The following is an 18,940-nucleotide window of genomic DNA, read 5'->3' on the forward strand; positions in this document are numbered from 1 at the left end:
CTATCAGCATGAGTCACTTCTGACAAGCTTTCCTGACACCAAAAGAAAAATGGTGACGGGGAGGGAGCTCCAGGACATCGCCTGTGATTGGCAGCCTCAGCCCTGTCCCTATGTGCTGTATGAAGGGGGAGGGGTGTGTTCCTTTCCTCCAATCAGCTCTCAGACCTTTCCTTACTGACTTTGCAGAGTGTAATTGCAGCTCTCTGACCCCTCTGTTCTGAACTCTCAGACAAGCTGTATAATTTCTGGGCTTTGACCTGATGTAGAGAAGACTGCAGATAAACAGGTACAACTTATGCAGGAGGATTTGTTTCGTCTCTGCGTATCACCTGATGGTAGTCCCTTTACTGGCTATATGGAGGGTTCACCACCCTTTTAATGTACGCTAAACTCTCCACTGAGGTATTACCGTGTGATTTTAGCATGCCTTAAGTGCTATCTACCAAATGTAGCTGCAGCTTGAGGAATCAGGAACAATTATGTCAATTCGGTGGGAGAAAAGAGTTGGGGGGGGGGAGGGGCTCGTTTTTGCTGTTGCATTGTGTCTGATTTTAAATTGTGCCCCGACGCGCCTTTTGTTGCAGGCAATGGACGGCAGAGCTTTCTGGTGCCAAGAATGGTGCACATCTAATTTTCGGCATGTTCAAGTGCTTTGCCCTCTTATTTATTTTAATTACCGCCCCCACAATGCAAAGCATGTTAATGTGCAGCATGTTGCACGTTAAACGCACCGCACAAAATGTAAAAGCGCCCCCGAGCCCCGACAGATGTGAATTTAAAAAGGCAATTAAAGAGGAATGTTATCATTTTATATAAATCATTTCCGTAAATGCTCCATAAGAAAAACAACAACATTTATCACTATCATTTATCAATGCTAAACGCACAAGGTCACTTCTTGCTATTGGCTGTGGAAAGGGTTCTTTATGGTTAAAGCTGTGCCGAGGCAGAATGAGCTTCCATCAGTTTGAGAAGATTATTAAAAAATATAAGAACGGAATTCTAAACAGTTTATTGTATTTTTAAAAATTTTTCTTCCCTCCGGCACTATTGTAGGGAGGGGCGTGATGCAGGTTTTGCCGGCTCCTAGTCCAGGGAAGATTATTTACACCCCGGCAGGAAGATTCACAATCAGATCGCACAGCTGCAAAGAAGATGTTGAGATGAAATCCACCGACATCACCCATCCACCTATCCGCTGGGCTCCGAAGATACCCGCTACAGTGAGTGCCAGAGCTGGGAGGGGGGTACAAAGCTCAGCCATGGAAGCAGATTTACATTTTCCTCTTTGGCTGCAATTTGCCTCAATGTATGGCACCTGTGTGTGCGCTTTTATGTCAGTATTACATTGTATATCCCTGTATGTTGTGGTCGTTTAGGTGCCTATCTAATAGAAAACTTTTAAGAACCCCCAAACAGTACACTTTTTTTTTTTTAAAAGCAGAAGCCCTAGAGAATAAATTAGTGGGTGTTGACAGTTTTTATGTTACACGGTATTTGCGCAGCAATTTTTTTAAACGCAATCTTTTTGGGAAAAAAATACATTTTTCTTGAATTTTAATGCATGCAAAACACAATATAATACTTAACCGTTTGGTAAAATGTAAAAGAGGACGTTTCAGCGAGTAAATAGATACCAAACATGTCAGGCTTTAAAATTGTGCAACAGTATTATCCATACATGACAGTTTAAAAGCCTTCACAGGTTACTACTTACATATTTACAGAGGAGGTCTGGTGCTGGAATTGCTGCCCGCGATCTGACCCTCGCGGCGATACCGCACATGTGTGGGACCATCACTGTTTGCATGCAATATTTTTATTTGTATTTTTTTCACACTGTCACTTAAATTTTCTTTTTATTTAGCCCTTTTATATATTTTATTTTACTTTCAAAAATTTTTATTAACACAAGATACATACAACGCATAGGAATCTGCATTTCGTCTTGTACAACATTAAGAAAAATAACAACAGATGATACCCAAGTCCGCATCAAGTTGCAATAGGAGCAACATAAAAGCAATGTAATATATAACTTCTTGAGATCGAACATTTACACGATTTGGCCATTAGAGTATATAGAAAACGTATACATCTCATGCACAGGCCAGGATGTTGACGGAAAAAAGAGTGCAAAACATTTATGTCCATGTTTGCAAATAAATACAAAACATTCAAACCATAACTAGTTATACCCAAGGTCACCACTAAGGTGAACGTTTATCACCATTGGGTACATCAATAGAACGGAAATTAAGGTACAAGGCAAAAAGAGTAGAAGAAGGAAAGAAGAAAGAGGAAAAAAGAGAGAAAAGAAGGGGGGGGGAAATGAGAAAAGTAAAGTGAGAAAGGGGAAGAGAGATGGTGGGATGGGATTGTAGAGGAAATAAGGAGAGAGAGGTCAGAAAGGTGGGTCAATCGGCCGGCCGGTTCCCATACGACTACCAAAGGTCAGGAACAAGTTGTTGATCGGGGGGGGGGGGGGGGCTGGGTCCTATGGTACTAGTAGCCGATGGTCAAAATGTGGGGGTAAGTAATGGTCAACCCATGGTTGCCAAATTTTAGTATGTCTAGGGACAGTATCTTGAACAGTAGCTTCAATTTTACTATGTATCATTGCCTGCGTAACTCTATTCTTAACTTCAGTCAGACGCAGGGTGGAGGTCTTCCAAGCTTTAGCTATTGTTTGTTTAGCTGCGGTGGTGATCTGCAGAGCAAGGCGTATCTGGGCCCTGGTGAAAGAATCGGGGTAAAAATTGAGGAGGGCCAATGCTGGGTCAGGATCTAGCGGTCTGGCGAACAGAGTGGATAAAACCAGAAATATTTCAGTCCAGAAGCATTGGGCCACTGGACAAGTCCACCAAATATGCAAGTGCTATATATTTTATTTTAACCACTTAAGGACTTAAGGACCGGAAGGATTTACCCCCTTAATAACAAGGCCATTTTTTTGTGATGCGGCACTGCATTGCTTTAACTGTCAATTGCACGGTCGTGCGACGCTGTACTCAAACAAAATTAAAGTTTTTTTTTTTTTTATCACAAATAGAGCTTTCTTTTGGTGGTATTTGATCACCTCTGCGGTTTTTCTTTATTTATTTTTTGCGCTATAAACAAAAAAAGAGCGACAGTTTTGAAAAAAACAAACAAACAATATTTTTGACATTTTGCTATAATAAATATCTCAACAAAAATATATATAAAAAAAAAAAAGAGCGACAATTTTGAAAAAAAAAAAAACAATATTTTTGACATTTTGCTATAATAAATATCTCAACAAAAATATATAAAAAATAATTTCTTCCTCGGTTTAGGCTAATATGTATTCTTCTACATATTTTTTGTAAAAAAAAAAAAAAAAAACGCAATAAGCATATATATTGATTGGTTTGCGCAAAAGTTATAGCGTCTACAAGATAGGGGATAGATTTATGGCATTTTTATTAATATTTTTGTTTTTTTTAACTAGTAATGTAATGGCGGATTTTGTAGGACTGCGACATTGACGCGGACAGATCGGACACTTTTGACACTTTTTTTTGGGACCAGCGACATTTATACAGCCATCAGAGCTATAAAAATGCACTGATTACTGCATAAATGACAATGTCAGGGAAGGGGTTAACTCTAGTGGTGACCAAGGGGTTAAATGTGTTCCTTGGGAGATGGTTCTAACCGTGGGGGGGGGGTGGGGAGGAGGAGAGAGACTGCTGTTCCTGATCACTAGGAACAGCAGATCTCTCTCTACTCCCCTGACAGAATGGGGATCTGTTTGTTTACATTGACAGATCCCCGTTCTGGCTCTCTGAGGAGCATTGGCGGGTGGCCGGGGGACATCGCGGCCGCCGGTCACACGCATCGGCTCCGCCGCCACGCAGCAGTTGCATGCGCACACTGTATCTATTACACAAACTGACGTACAGCTACGGTGATTTGCGCAATAGAACCAACCTGCCGCAGTATAATGGCGGCAAGTGGTAAATATAAATATCCCCTGTAATAGCAATAGGTTGTGATATCTACTCTTGTTGGAGAGATCTGGGGTCTAAGGGCAGAGGAGGCATCCGGGTCTATTAAAATCCAGATGTTTCCTCTGTCCTTAAAGCGATAGTAAACCCGCTAATGTTTTTTTTTTTTTACCACCTGCAAAGCAAAAGGCATAATGAGCTAGTATGCACCGCATACTAGCTCATTATGAAATACTTACCTTAGAACGAGGCCCCGACATCTGGCCCGATCCACGGGGAGCATGTCAGCTCCGACACATGTCAGCTCCCTCAGCGTTTCTTCCGGGTATCGCAGCTCCGGCGCTGTGAGTGACCGGAGCCGCGATATCGTCACTCCCACGCATGCCCGCGGGAGATTTCATCCCGGCCGGGTCCGGCCACTGCCGGACTTTCAGCCGAGAATCCCCTTGTGCGCATGCGCCACTGCAGTCAGCGGCGCATACCGAGGGGAATATCTCCTAAACCGTACAGGTTTAGGAGATATTTTTTTTACCTACAGGTAAGCCTTATTATAGGCTTTCCTGCAGGTAAAAGTAAAAAAAATGAGTATACAACCGCTTTAAAAGCATCGGATCACACCAAGATCGGTGAGTTCAGATGCTTTGCTTATTTAAAAATGGCGCCATTTACATTGGCGAAAAAAAAATGGAAGTGATGTAAGCTCAACGCTTCTGGTCTCCTATATCATAGAGGTGATCGGAGGTGTTAATGTCTCTAATTACCTGTATGATCAGCTGCAAAAGCATTGGCTGGTCCACCAGGTCTCCCAATGGGAGAGGAGAGCCCAAGAAAGTCTCGGTAGATGGTTGGGGGGGAGGGGGGGGGGGGGATATGTCTCCCTTCACTGCTTGTAAAAGCAATCTAGTGGCTAGTTAGCCGCTAGGATTGCTTTGAAAATAAAGCCGCTCTAAAAAAAACAATACTGGGATAATGCCTGGAGCTGCAGTCATCACCCTGTTATAACCACTTGAAAATCAGCGGCGTACCGGTATGTTGCTTAACCGGTTCCCGACCGGCGCACACCGATGTACGTCGGCAGAATGGCACGGGCAGGCATATTGGCGTACAGGTACGTCCAATCTTCAATGCTGCCCTGCCATCGCGAGCACGCCCGGGCGGGACCCCCGTGAGTCCGGTCGCGGGTCCCGCGGACTCGATCGCCGTGGGCATACCCGCGATCGTCTCACGGGGTGGCTGATTGGAGGAAATGCCATGTAAACAGCATTTCCCCATTCTGCCTAGCAACTAGTGACGCTGATCTCTGCTCCATGTGATTGGAGCAGAGATCAGTGTTCACTAAATGAAAGCCCAACCCCCCCACAGTTAGTAACATGCCCCTAAGAACACTTAACCCCTACACTGCCACCCACTGGTTAACCCCTTCACTGCCAGTGTCACTTACACAGGAATCACTGCATTTATATAGCACTGATTACTGTATAAATGACAATGATCCAAAAAATGTGTTAAAAATGTCCGATGTGTCCGCCGCAATGTCGCAGTCACAATAAAAATCGCTGATCGCCGCCATTACTAGTTAAAAAAATAATAATAAAAAATTATTAATAAAAATGCCATAAAACTATCCCTATTTTGTAAACGCTATAACTTTTGCGCAAACCAATCAATAATCGCTTATTGCGATTTTTTTTTTACCAAAAAAAAAGGAAGAAGAATACGTATCGGCCTAAACTGAGGGAAAAAAATGTTTTTTATATATATTTTTGGGGGATATTTATTATAACAAAAAGTAAAATATAATGCGTTTTTTTTCAAAATTGGCGCTCTATTTTTGTTTATAGCGCAAAAAATAAAAACTGCAGAGGTGATCAAATACCACCAAAAGAAAGCTCTATTTGTGGGAAAAAAAGGATGTCAATTTTGTTTCGGAGCCACGTCGCACGGCCGCGCAATTGTCAGTTAAAGCGACGCAGTGCCGAATCGCAAAAAGTGGTCTGGTCTTTGACCAGCAAAATGGTCTGGTCTGTAAGTGGTTAAAGGAGCCCTAACTGTGATGTCGGCCAACAACAGGAGTTTAGATGCTTTGGGTATTCCTACCAGATCAAGAAATATTTTCTGTACTTTGAGGGACTTTATAGACCTAAGTGGCCCATACGTGAAATTACTGCAGCCAGGTTTTCCCCAGACATCATATTAACACAACTTTTTTGTTTTTCTCAGGAATGATAACACATGTGGTGCCACCATGTTCATCAGACCAGCAGGATTCATTCCCACTCCCTCCCTTCTCCTCTTCTTCTCCATCTTGTTCCTCCCGGTTGGCTGTGACCCCATTGTCTCTGGCTGGCCCTTTGTCATTCTGTGGAATGCACCTACCCTTCCTTGCTTGGTCAACCACAATGTATCCCTCGACCTTGAAGCTTTCGATATTATTGTCAACCAGAACCATTCATTTATGGGCCCAGAAGTGACGATCTTCTACAGCACCCAGTTGGGTCTCTATCCATACTACAACCACGACAACAAACCAGTCAATGGTGGCCTTCCCCAAAACTCCAGCCTTTGGGACCATTTGGTTAAAGCTCGGCAAGATCTGGATGCCGTCGTCATGGACCAGAACTTCAGTGGAGTGGGGGTGGTGGACTGGGAAGATTGGAGGCCCCAATGGGAACGTAACTGGAAAAACATGACCCTCTACCACTTGTGGTCACTAGAGCTGGTCAGCAAGAGGCACCCCGACTGGTCTTATGGGAGGCTGAGTAGGCATGCTAAGAGGCAGTTTGAGGCAGCGGCCAAGGCCTTCATGTTGTCCACCCTGCAGTTGGCCCTCCTGCTGAGCCCCAGAGGCCTCTGGGGGTTTTATGGCTTTCCAGAGTGCTACAATTACGACTTCAAAAATTCCAGCCAGAAATACACTGGCTGGTGCTCAGATGACGAAATGAGAAGGAACGACGCCTTGGACTGGTTGTGGCAGACCAGCCGTGCTCTATATCCTCAAATCTACCTGGGCAAAGACCTGAAGAACTCTGAGCATGCAGGGCCTTATGTCAGGCACCGAGTGCAGGAAGGACTCAGAGTGTCAGCCGACGTAGAGGTCCCAGTGCTGCCGTACGCCCGCATTGTCTACACCTACAGCATGGACTTTCTGATCCAGGTAATGACACCTTACAAAGGTTAACCCCCCATGGCGGCATTCCCGAGTATGGCTCGGGGTAAAAGTTTTGTACCAAAAGCAGGGCTGGACTGGGACAGAAATTTGGCCCTGGACTTCATCGAGACCGGCCCACTTACATTTTGAGTGTCCCATCAGCACCCCCTTACATCAGAGTGTTCCATTACTAGCCCCCTTACATCAGAGTGTCCCATCGGTACCCCCTTACATCAGAGTGTCCCATCAGTACCCCCTTACATCAGAGTGTCCCATCAGTACCCCCTTACATCAGAGTGTCCCATCAGCACCCCCTTACATCAGAGTGTCCCATCAGCACCCCCTTACATCAGAGTGTCTCATTAGCAGCCCCCTTACATCAAAGTGTCCCATCAGCACCCCCTTACATCAGAGTGTCCCATCAGCACCCCCTTACATCAGAGTGCCCCATCAGCACCCCCTTACATCAGAGTGTCCCATCAGCACCCCCTTACATCAGAGTGTCCCATCAGCACCCCCTTACATCAGAGTGTCTCATTAGCAGCCCCCTTACATCAGAGTGTCCCATTACTAGCTCCCTTACATCAGAGTGTCCCATGAGCAGCACCCTTACATCAGAGTGTCCCATCAGCACCCCCTTACATCAGAGTGTTCCATCAGCACCCCCTTACATCAGAGTGTCTCATTAGCAGCCCCCTTACATCAAAGTGTCTCATGAGCAGCCCCCTTACATCAGAGTGTCCCATCAGCACCCCCTTACATCAGAGTGTCGCATGAGTAGCACCCTTACATCAGAGTGTCCCATCAGCACCCCCTTACATCAGAGTGTCCCATCAGCACCCCCTTACATCAGAGTGTCCCATTAGCAGCCCCCTTACATCAGAGTGTCCCATCACCAGCCCCCTTACATCAGAGTGTCCCATCAGTACCCCCTTACATCAGAGTGTCCCATCAGTACCCCCTTACATCAGAGTGTCCCATCAGCACCCCCTTACATCAGAGTGTCCCATCAGCACCCCCTTACATCAGAGTGTCTCATTAGCAGCCCCCTTACATCAAAGTGTCCCATCAGCACCCCCTTACATCAGAGTGTCCCATCAGCACCCCCTTACATCAGAGTGCCCCATCAGCACCCCCTTACATCAGAGTGTCTCATTAGCAGCCCCCTTACATCAGAGTGTCCCATTACTAGCTCCCTTACATCAGAGTGTCCCATGAGCAGCACCCTTACATCAGAGTGTCCCATCAGCACCCCCTTACATCAGAGTGTTCCATCAGCACCCCCTTACATCAGAGTGTCTCATTAGCAGCCCCCTTACATCAAAGTGTCTCATGAGCAGCCCCCTTACATCAGAGTGTCCCATCAGCATCCCCTTACATCAGAGTGTCGCATGAGTAGCACCCTTACATCAGAGTGTCCCATCAGCACCCCCTTACATCAGAGTGTCCCATTAGCAGCCCCCTTACATCAGAGTGTCACATTAGCAGCCCCCTTACATTAGAGTGGCCCACTAAGCCATCGGCCCACTGGGAAACTCCCTGTAGTCCCGATGGCCAGTACATGCCTGACCAAAAGCGGTAACCCCTGAGCCAGACTCGGGATCGCATCGCTGAATCCAGGGAGAGCTTACTTACCTTGTCCCCTGGATCCAGCGATGTCCCCCGCGCTGTACGAGCGAGCCGTCCTCCGCTCGATCTATCACGGAGCCGAGCTCCGTTCCCTGGGAGCGTTGCGACGCACGGGGACGGAGAACGGCGCCAAATTCAAAAAATAAAACACAGTATACATACAGTATAATGTAATCTTACAGATTACATTGCTGTATGTAATTATTTCACATCCCCTTTGTCCCTAGTGGTCAGCCCAGTGCACTGCATGCAGTTTTATAATATAAAAAATGTTCTTTCTGCCTGGAAACTGGAGATTGTCCATAGCAACCAAAACTGTCCCTTTACATCAAAAATGGTTTTAGACCAGCTTGAAAACAGCGATAATAAATTGGAATCACTCGCAGAATTGAGCGATAGCGATTTATGGGGAGATCCGTCATCAATTACCGAAAAGACAGCGACAATTCTGCAACTGAGCAAATTTCAGTGTTTTTGATTTGATTACATCATTGAATATTATTTATTATTGTTATATTATTATTTGGTATAATTATTTATAGTTATTTATTATATTATAATTTATGATTTCATTTTTCAAACTTTATCATACCCGGGATGTCTGCTAGACTCTGGTTTGGACAGATTTAAGTGAGTTATTCCTAAGAATTACAGGACTACAATATAAAACGCCAAATTTCCAAGCAAAATAATTGTACCGCTTTCAGCACCTAAAATCTGAAATAATCGTACCGCCAGGGAGGTTAATAACACCCAACTGAGTGTCTTATCATATGGCAACATTTTTTTTCTGCTATGCCTGCACAGGCTCTAGAAGTATTTATTGAGGAACAACAAAAGCCAGCATGCTATTGCAATCATCATTCAGCAGCAGATCCTGAGACTTGTAGTTCCACAATAGATGGAGCACTCAATTTTAAAGTAGAACTTTCAGTAACATTAGTCACAATATACAAGAACGCTATCATTTTTTTTTTTTTTTTTTTAGAAACGCTCCAACTTTTTATCATAAAAAAACCCATCGACTTTGCCAGGCTGAGTTTATATCATCTGTCTGCTGCAGGCAGGAGGAAGCATTTCCTGAGTCTCCCCTCCCCCAGTTATCAGAAGACTGCAACATTGTAGCTTTGCATCAAGATGAGCGGCTGCAGAAGGCTGATCTGTGTCAAGTAATTTGGGAATTTGTTACTTATGTTATTATTAACCACTTCCCAACCGCCCCGTAGAAGATTTACTGGCCATTGTACACAGGATCACATGTGTATATATATACATGATTCTGCACTTCCGTTGGGGGGGGGGCGCATAGACAGCGAGCCGCCCCGGATGTGGTTACTCACAACAGAAGCCGATCTGCGCGTGCCGGGCACTGGTTGTACGCCATCACCTGACGATCGTCGGGCAGAGACAAGGCAGAGCTCCGTTCTGACGGGGGGAAAATGGCCTTGTCATGAAGGGGAGTAAATCTTCCCAGAGGTCAAGTGGTTAAAGAGTGAGTGTCCGCAGATCTGATCACCCAGCTGCTATTTCATAAAGACTCCAAACCGGAGATCAGCCCCCAATGTAGAAAGATTGAGATCCCCAGTTCCCAACCCCACCCACCAGTTGCAGTCATTATGAACCAGTCAAACATCGCCTTTGGGATGTCCTTTCATTTTACAGGAACAGCGCAGCAGCAGGAATAAAACTGGCCATAGATGATGTGATTTCTTTTTTTTTTTCCTGCAACCACAGGTTTCAGGAAAGAAAATTGTTAATTTCCCCCATCCAACACAATCAATGTTGATGAGGGAATGCCTCCCCCAGTGGCATCGCTAGGGGGTGGCTTTTGGGACTATAGCCCCGAATCAGGGGCCCATAGCCCTGAGTCTCTGTAGGGGTCCCCAAGGGGGAGGAGAGGATCTCTGGGGACCCTGATTTTAAGGGGGAGGCTCTCTGAGGACCCTGATTTAAGGGGGAGGCTCTCTGGGGACCCTGATGTAAGGAAGAGGCTCCCTGGGGACTCTGATTTAAGGGGAGGCTCTCTGGGGACTCTGATTTAAGGGGAGGCTCTCTGGGGACTCTAATGTAAGGGGGGCTCTCTGGGAACGCTGATGTAAGTGGGGGGCTCTCTGGGGACCCTGATGTAAGGGGGAGGCTCTCTGGGGACTCTGATGTAAGGAGGAAGCCTGTGGGGACCCTGATGTAAGTGGGGGGGCTCTCTGGGTACCCTGATGTAAGGGGGGAGCTCTCTGGGTACCCTGATGTAAGGGGGAGGCTCTCTGGGGACTCTGATTTAAGGGGAAGGCTCTCTTGCGACTCTAATGTAAGGGGGTTCTCTGGGAACCCTGATGCAAGTGGGGGGCACTCTGAGGACCCTGATGTAAGGGGGAGGCTCTCTGGGGACTCTGATCTAAGGAGGAGGCCTCTGGGGACCCTGATGTAAGGGGGGGCTCTCTGGGGACCCTGATGTAAGGGGGGGTCTCTCTGGGGACCCTGATGTAAGGGGGAGGCTCTCTGGGGACTCTGATTTAAGGGGAGGCTCTCTGGGGACTCTAATGTAAGGGGGGCTCACTGGGAACGCTGATGTAAGTGGTGGGCTCTCTGAGGACCCTGATGTAAGGGGGAGGCTCTCTGGGGACCCTGATGTAAGGGGGAGGCCCTCTGGGGACTCCGATTTAAGGAGGAAGCCTCTGGGGACCCTGATGTAAGGGGGAGGCTCTCTGGGGACTCTGATGTAAGGAGGAAGCCTCTGGGGACCCTGATGTAAGTGGGGGCTCTCTGGGGGCCCTGACGTAAGGGGGAGGCTCTCTGGGGACTCTGATTTAAGGGGGAGGCTCTCTGGGGACTCTAATGTAAGAGGGGTTCTCTGGGAACCCTGATGTAAGTGGGAGGCTCTCTAGGGACCCTGATGTAAGGAGGAGGCCTCTGGGGACCCTGATGTAAGGGGGGGCTCTCTGGGGACCCTGATGTAAGGGGGGCTCTCTGGGGACCCTTATGTAAGTGGGGGGCTCTCTGGGAATATATATACACACACAACACACTCATATATTACTGTATATAAATGTGTATGCCTGCCCAAGCGTATGACTTTCTTTACTATGCTGCTATGGGCTCTAGTTCCAGATCTCTTGTAGACCTAACAACGCTCCTGGCCTCCCCTATAGTGTTCTCCCAGCAGGGGGCGTGGGGAGCAGTCCCAACCGGGAGAACACAGTGACTATTGCCTATTGGGTGCAAACAGGCTGCCCATAGATGGTTCAAATCCCGGCTAAACCAGCCAGGACTCCACCTATCTATGGCCGGCTTTAGACCTGAAGCCAGAGGTTCTGCGTACAGACAGGGACTAATATTGTCCATATAATACAGAGTGGCATTATTTCTTTATTTCATTTATGCCGTGTGGTTGCTCTCTGCAGGATGATTTGATTAAGACGATCGGACAGAGCGCAGCACTGGGGGCTTCTGGGATCGTCCTTTGGGGGAATAATGACTACAGTCAAAGCAAGGTAACTCCATACACATCATGCACCTTATCTCCTCCATTGCAGAATGATATGGTTGGAATTTGAATGTTCGTCATTCTGGGGGGGGTTGTCTGGTGGAGGTTTCGTCCAGCTTCAGTCTTGTGATTTATTCCCATCCCCAGGAGTCGTGTCTGGCTGTGAAGGAGTACACGGAGGAGACCCTGGCCCCCTACTTGAAGAACGTCACTATGGCGGCCATACTTTGCAGCCATGCGATATGCTCGGGTAATGGACGCTGCGCCCGCAGATTGGTGGATTCCGATGTCTACCTCCACCTGGACCCCCAACTATTCACCATCCAGAGGAACCCCTTCATGAAAGGGTTTGTGGTGCACGAAAATCTCAGCAGGAAGAAACCGAAACGCTTGTGGCAGCATTTCCAATGTCGCTGCTATAAGGGGTGGAAAGGAGGCGACTGTTCCCTGAAGAGGCGCCAACAATGAATGGAGAACGCAAACGGACTTGGAGTCAAAAGGCCGCATTTCAATTCAAGATCCGGCCCACTAAAAATCCAATTTACTAAAAGAAACATCAGAAAATCTCTATAAAATGTTGACAAATCAACAGATTTCAATGACAATTCATAACTTCGTAGAAATGTAATGGAGACTTTGGTGATGTACACTCGGGGTATGTGTCCTAAATCTGCTTCTTCTATGCCGCGTGTGCAGCTGCCTGCTTCTGCCCCCATCTACCAGCCTTCCCACTGCCAGACTGTAGCACAGAGTTGAAGAGGTGACCCGACCCCTGCACCCTGTGCATTATGCACTCATGACTCCTGCACTCTTTGTGTTAGAATGGAATTCCTGGCCCCTGCACTCTGTGCATTATGCATTCCTGACCCCTGCACTCTTTGCAATATGAATTTCTGACCCCTGAACTTTGTGTTACACACCCCTGACCTCTGCACTCTGTGCATTATGCATTCCTGACCCCTGCACTCTTTTTTATATGAATTTCTGACCCCTGAACTTAGTGCTACACACCCCTGACCTCTACACTCTGTGCATTATGCATTCCTGACCCCTGCACTCTGTGATATGAATTTCTGACCCCTGCACTTTGTGTTACACACTCCTGACCTCTGCACTCTGTGCATTATGCATTCCTTTTATTACATTTTCTTGTGAACGTGTGCCTAATCTCCCCCACGTCACTCAAAGTGCCAGGGCTATTTTTTCCCTTTTTTGCACTTTTTAGGGAGTGAGGTGGCAGAGTGGTCATTCCAGACCTTAATCCTCTTTTTTCATTATGCATTCCTGACCCCTGCACTGTATTCGTTACGCACTCCTGATCCTTGCACTCTGTATGTTACACACTTTTGACCCCCTGCACTCTATGAATTACGCACTGCTGACCCCTGGACTCACTGTGATATAAACACCTGACCCCTGCACTCTGTGCATTATGTATTCCTGATCCCAGCATGCCACGCATTATGCACTTCTGATCCCTGCACTGTGTTTGCCTTGCACTTTTGACCCCTGCACTCTTTGGGTTACATACTCCTGACCCCTGAACTCTGAACTCTGTATGTTATGCACTCCTGACCCCTTATTCTGTGAGTTGTGCACTCCTGGCCCCTGTAATCTGTATGTCACATACCCTGCATTACACACTCATGATGACCCCTATGTTACGTAATCCTGACCCCTGCACTCTTGGTGTTGCATATCACTGACCCCTGCACTCTGTGCATTGTGCACTCCTCACCTCTGCACACTGTGCGTTATGTACGCCTGACTCACAAAATATTTGGTTCATGCACTCCTAAACCCTGCAGTCTGAGTCATGCACTTCTGAACCCTGCACTCTGTGTGCTGTATACTCCTAACTCCTGCACTCTGTGTGTTGTATACTCCTAACTCCTGCACTCTGTTAGTTATGCCTCCTGAACCCTTCAAGTGATTGTAAATGTTTTTTGTTTTTTTTCTTTTTTAAATAACAAACATGTTATACTTACCACCTCTGTGCAAGAGTTTTTGACAGAGTGTTCCCGATCCTCTGGTGTCCCCCAGAGGGGTTTCTGGCTCCTCCTCTGCATTGGGTGCCCCCATGGAGAGTCGCATTCCATGGGGGCACTCGTGCAGGTGAGCTCCAGAGTTCTGCTGCTGCTATCAATCTATCCAATGAGGACCCGAGACAGCAGCCGGAGCTGCTGGTCTCATTCTCGTCACGGGAAAGTTTGGGTTCAGGTAAGTAAAAGGGGGGCTCTGGGGTGCAGCTGCAGCACAGAAAGTTTTTCACCTTAATGCATAGAATGTATTAAGGTGAAAACCACGAGACTTTACAACTCTGTGAGTTACACACCTTTGATCCTTGCACTCTCTGTACACACTGAATCCTGCACTTTTAGTTACATTACACTCCTGACCCCTGAACTCTGTGTGTTACACACCCTGTACTGTGTTGTATACACTTGACCCCTGCATTCTGTGTGGTATGCACTCCTGACCCCCCCCCCCCCCCGCACTCTGTGTGGAATGCACTCATGACCCCCCCGCACTCTGTGTGTTATGCACTCTGTGAGTTACAAGCTCCTGATCCCTGCACACTGTGCATTATGCACTTCTGATCACTGCTTGCTATGCGTTACACTCATGAGTCACAAACGATGCACTCTGTGTGCTATGCACTCCTGACCCGTGCACTACTATGTCTGTGCTACATGATTGTGATTCCTTTCACTCTATTACAAACTCCTGACCCCTGAACTCTGTGTGCTATGCAGTCCTGACCCCTGCAATCTGTGCATCATGCACTCCTGTTCTCTTTGTGTTGTATACTCCTGACCCCTGCACTGTGTGTTCTTCACGCTGTGAGTTACACACTCCTGATCCCCGCACACTGTGCATTATGCACTTCTGATCACTGCTTCCTATGAGTTACACTAATGACTTCTGAACTCTGTATATCCAGCTTCAGAATCTGCACTTTATTGTGTTGTCTCTGACAGTGGCGTCACTAGGGGGTGGCTTTTGGGACTATAGCTCCAAATCTGAGGCCCATAGCCCAGAGTCTCTGCAGGGGTCCCCAAGGGGAGGGGGGGCTTTTTGGGGACCCTGATGCAATTGGGGGGCTCTCTGGGGAACCTGATGCAAAAGGGAGGCTATCTGGGGACCCTGATGCAAGGGGGAGGCTCTCTGGGGACTCTGATACAAAAGGGAGGCTCTCTGGTGACCCTGTTTTAAGGGGGAGGTTCTCTGGGGACCCTAATGTAAGTGGGGGGCTCTCTGGAAACTCTGATTTAAGGAGGGCTCTCTGGGGACCCTGATGCAAGGGAGAGGCTCTCTGGGCACCCTGATGCAAGGGGGAGGCTCTCTGGGGACCCTGATGTAAGGGGGAGGCTCTCTGGGGACTCTGATGTAAGGGGGGACTCTCTGGGGACCCTGATGCAAGGGGGAGGCTCTCTGGGGACCCTGATGTAAGGGGGGCTCTCTGGGGACCCTGATGTAAGGAGGGGCTCTCTGGGGACCCTGATGCAAGGGGGAGGCTCTCTGGGGACCCTGATGTAAGGGGGGACTCCCTGGAGACCCTGATGCAAGGGGGAGGCTCTCTGGGGACCATAATGTAAGTGGGGGGGCTCTCTGGGCACTCTGATGTAAGGTGGGGCTCTCTGGGGACCCTAATGCAAGGGGGAGGCTCTCTGGGGACCCTGATGTAAGGGGGAGGCTCTCTGGGGACTCTGATGTAAGGGGGGCTCTCTGGAGACCCTGAAGCAAGGGGGAGGCTCTCTGGGGATCCTGATGTAAGGAGGGGCTCTCTGGGGACGCTGATGTAAGGGGAGGCTCTCTGGGGACCCTGATGTAAGGGGGTCTCTCTAGGGATCCTGATGTAAGTGGAGGGCACACTGTGGATACACACACACACACTTATATTACTGTATATACATATATATGCCCACCCAAGCGTATGACTTTCTTTACTATGCTGCTATGGGCTCTAGCCCCAGATCTTTTGTAGACCTAACAACGCCCCGGTCCCTGAGGGGATGTTCTGTATTTCTATGAATATCTCCTGGCAGAAAATGTCCCTTTTGAAAGATATAAAATTCCTTTACACTGTATCATTCTGTGTCCATACCTTGGCTTTGTGAAGATGATTTATATATATATATATATATATATATGGGTGGAGAATAGCCACATTTCTTCTAAAGATGTGTGTCTGCTTAAAGGCACAGTCCATCTCTGACACCAATGTTTTATGTTATAATTATATTTAGGGTGTAATGCAAAATATTGCATTCGCCAACCCGCTTACCTGTGTGCTGTGCACTCCTGACCCGTGCACTATTATGTCTGTGCTACATGATTGTGATTCCTTTCACTCTATTACACACTCATAAGTTTACACTTGCGGTTTGGAAAAAAGCGGGCTGTTGAGCCGAGTTATTACCAGCCCTCAACCCCACCCTCCATCCCAGCCATCCCCCTTAATTTGCAATGGGGTTGTTTACAAGACATGGCCGCCAGAATTATACCCCTGTCAGGTACAGTAGACAGTTCTGCCCTCTGTACATGAACCTTTGAAGTGAATAAGGACCCGCCGTAACTGCCCTGAGACCACGCGCAATGCACTAATCAACACACAGTGGAGTTTTGGAGGTTAAAAAAGGCAGGGAGGTGATGAAATAATGCCCGCTGGCCACCCTGTCAAACACACTTTAAAAAGCTTACAGAACACAGCACTAATGTCAACAAGCCCTTAGGGTGCAATGCAGCTGAGTCCCATCCCATTCCGACTCTGGAGTGCAGGTGACTATGGGAAGGTAAGAGAAATTGGGTTGTAGGTAATGTTATTATCAGAATTTAACACATATGTCATGACTTTTAAACAATTAACTAGTGTGGTTTTACCTCTGCTCAGTTCATTCATATTTCAGTTTTGGCCCATTCTGTGTGTTTTAAGTGCATTTTAGGTGAGGAGCCCCTTCAATGAAGTCATACATGCCGCATCTTTGATGCAATTTCTTTAAAAACCATGTTGCCTGGTGCCTAAAACGCATGTAAAATGCATTCAAAGCATAGCAAACCAAAACCTCACTCCACGGATGTGAAGCACCCCAAAAGGAGCATTAGGTGGTATAAAGTTCCAGCATCCACCAAATAACACAATACCATCTCTGGGAAGAGTTACATAGTTACATAAAAAGACACAAGTCATCCAGTTCAACCTATGTTGGCTCTCTGGTGCTGTGTTGGATCTGAAGCTTTGCGTTGGCTTTCTGGTGCTGTGTTGGATCTGGTGTGTTATTTTGGCGGTGTTATGTTGGCTCTCTAGTGTTGTGTTTTGTCTGGGGTGTTGTGTGGGGTGTTGTGTTGGGTCTGGCGTGCGTTGGGCCTGGGTTATTGTGTTGGCTCTCTAGTGCTGTGATGGGTCTTGGGTGTTGAGTTAGGTTGGAGTATAATGTCGGCTCTCTGGTGCTGTGTTGGCTCTGGGGCACTGTGTTGACTCCGGGGTACTGTGTTGGCTCTCTGGCGCTGTCTTGGCTCTGGGGTGTTGTGTTGGCTGTCTGGTTTTGTGTTGGGTCTGGGGTGTTGTGTTGGCTCTCTGGTGCTCTGGTGCTGTGTTGGCTCTGGAGTGTTGTGTTGGCTCTCTGGTGCTGTGTTAGCTCTGTGGTGTTGTGTTAGCTCTCTGGTGCTGTGTTGGCTCTGATGTGTTTTGTTGGCTCTCTGGCGCTGTCTTGGCTCTGGGGTGTTGTGTTGGCTGTCTGGTTTTGTGTTGGCTCTGGGGTGTTGTGTTGGCCCTCTGGCGCTGTGTTGGCTCTGGGGTGTTGTGTTGGCTCTCTGGCGCTTTGTTGGCTCTGTGGTGTGGTGTTGGCTGTCTGGTTTTGTGTTGGGTCTAGGGTGTTGTGTTGGCTCTCTGGCGCTGTGTTGGCGGTCTGGTTTTGTGTTGGGTCTAGGGTGTTGTGTTGGCTCTATGGCGCTGTGTTGGCTCTGGGATATTGTGTTGGTGGTCTGGTTTTGTGTTGGCTCTGGGGTGTTGTGTTGGCTGTCTGGCGCTGTGTTGGCTCTCTGGTGCTGTGTTGGCTCCCTGCTGCTGTGTTGGCTCTGGGATATTGTGTTGGCTGTCTGGTTTTGTGTTGGCTCTGGGGTGTTGTGTTGGCTCTCTGGCGCTGTGTTGGCTCTGTGGTGTTGTGTTGGCGGTCTGGTTTTGTGTTGGCTCTGGGGTGTTGTGTTGGTGGTCTGGTTTTGTGTTGGCTCTGGGGTGTTGTGTTGGTGGTCTGGTTTTGTGTTGGCTCTGGGGTGTTGTGTTGGCTCTCTGGCGTTGTGTTGGCTTTGGAATATTGTGTTGGCTGTCTGGTTTTGTGTTGGGTCTGGGGTATTGTGTTGGCTCTCTGGCACTGTGTTGGCTCTGGGGTGTTGTGTTGGCTGTCTGGTTTTGTGTTGGGTCTGGGGTATTGTGTTGGCTCTCTGGCGCTGTGGTCCTGCATGTTGCATCTCTGATGCGTTTCCATTAAAACACACGTTTCTTAAATTCCAATGGTATCACACCTAAAATGCATGTAAAATGTCTCCAAAATGTTACACATGAAAAATGTGCCACACAGATGTAAACCAGCACTAAGGGTGGTATAAAGTTCCGGCATCCACCAAACACTACAATATCACTTCTAGGTGGAGATACATTGTTACATTTGTTACAATTTGGGATAACTTAAAAAACACACAGGGCCGTCCAGT

At 47.5% G+C, this 18,940-nt stretch overlaps 1 protein-coding gene across 1 annotated transcript; it reads left to right on the forward strand.

The window, feature by feature from the left end:
• Positions 1-1,108: 1,108 nt before the first annotated feature.
• On the forward strand, positions 1,109-16,320 carry LOC143927445 (hyaluronidase-1-like). Its single transcript, XM_077451520.1, has 4 exons — positions 1,109-1,223; positions 6,192-7,125; positions 12,147-12,236; positions 12,377-16,320. The coding sequence occupies exons 2-4, from the start codon at positions 6,217-6,219 to the stop codon at positions 12,695-12,697; spliced, it is 1,320 nt and encodes a 439-aa protein (XP_077307646.1). The 5' UTR covers positions 1,109-1,223; positions 6,192-6,216; the 3' UTR covers positions 12,698-16,320.
• Positions 16,321-18,940: the final 2,620 nt, after the last annotated feature.

Source organism: Lithobates pipiens, unplaced genomic scaffold (assembly GCF_037356315.1).
Source record: "Lithobates pipiens isolate NorthernLeopardFrog02 unplaced genomic scaffold, aLitPip1_a1.2 Scaffold_23, whole genome shotgun sequence".
NCBI lineage: Eukaryota > Metazoa > Chordata > Amphibia > Anura > Ranidae > Lithobates > Lithobates pipiens.

Excerpts from the sequence above, each read along its gene's own strand:
- LOC143927445 (XM_077451520.1), top strand. The coding sequence starts at position 6,217 with ATGTTCATCAGACCAGCAGGATTCATTCCCACTCCCTCCCTTCTCCTC. Across the intron at positions 7,126-12,146 it reads GCATGGACTTTCTGATCCAG|GATGATTTGATTAAGACGAT; the intron begins GTAATGACACCT and ends TGCTCTCTGCAG. Across the intron at positions 12,237-12,376 it reads ATGACTACAGTCAAAGCAAG|GAGTCGTGTCTGGCTGTGAA; the intron begins GTAACTCCATAC and ends TCCCATCCCCAG.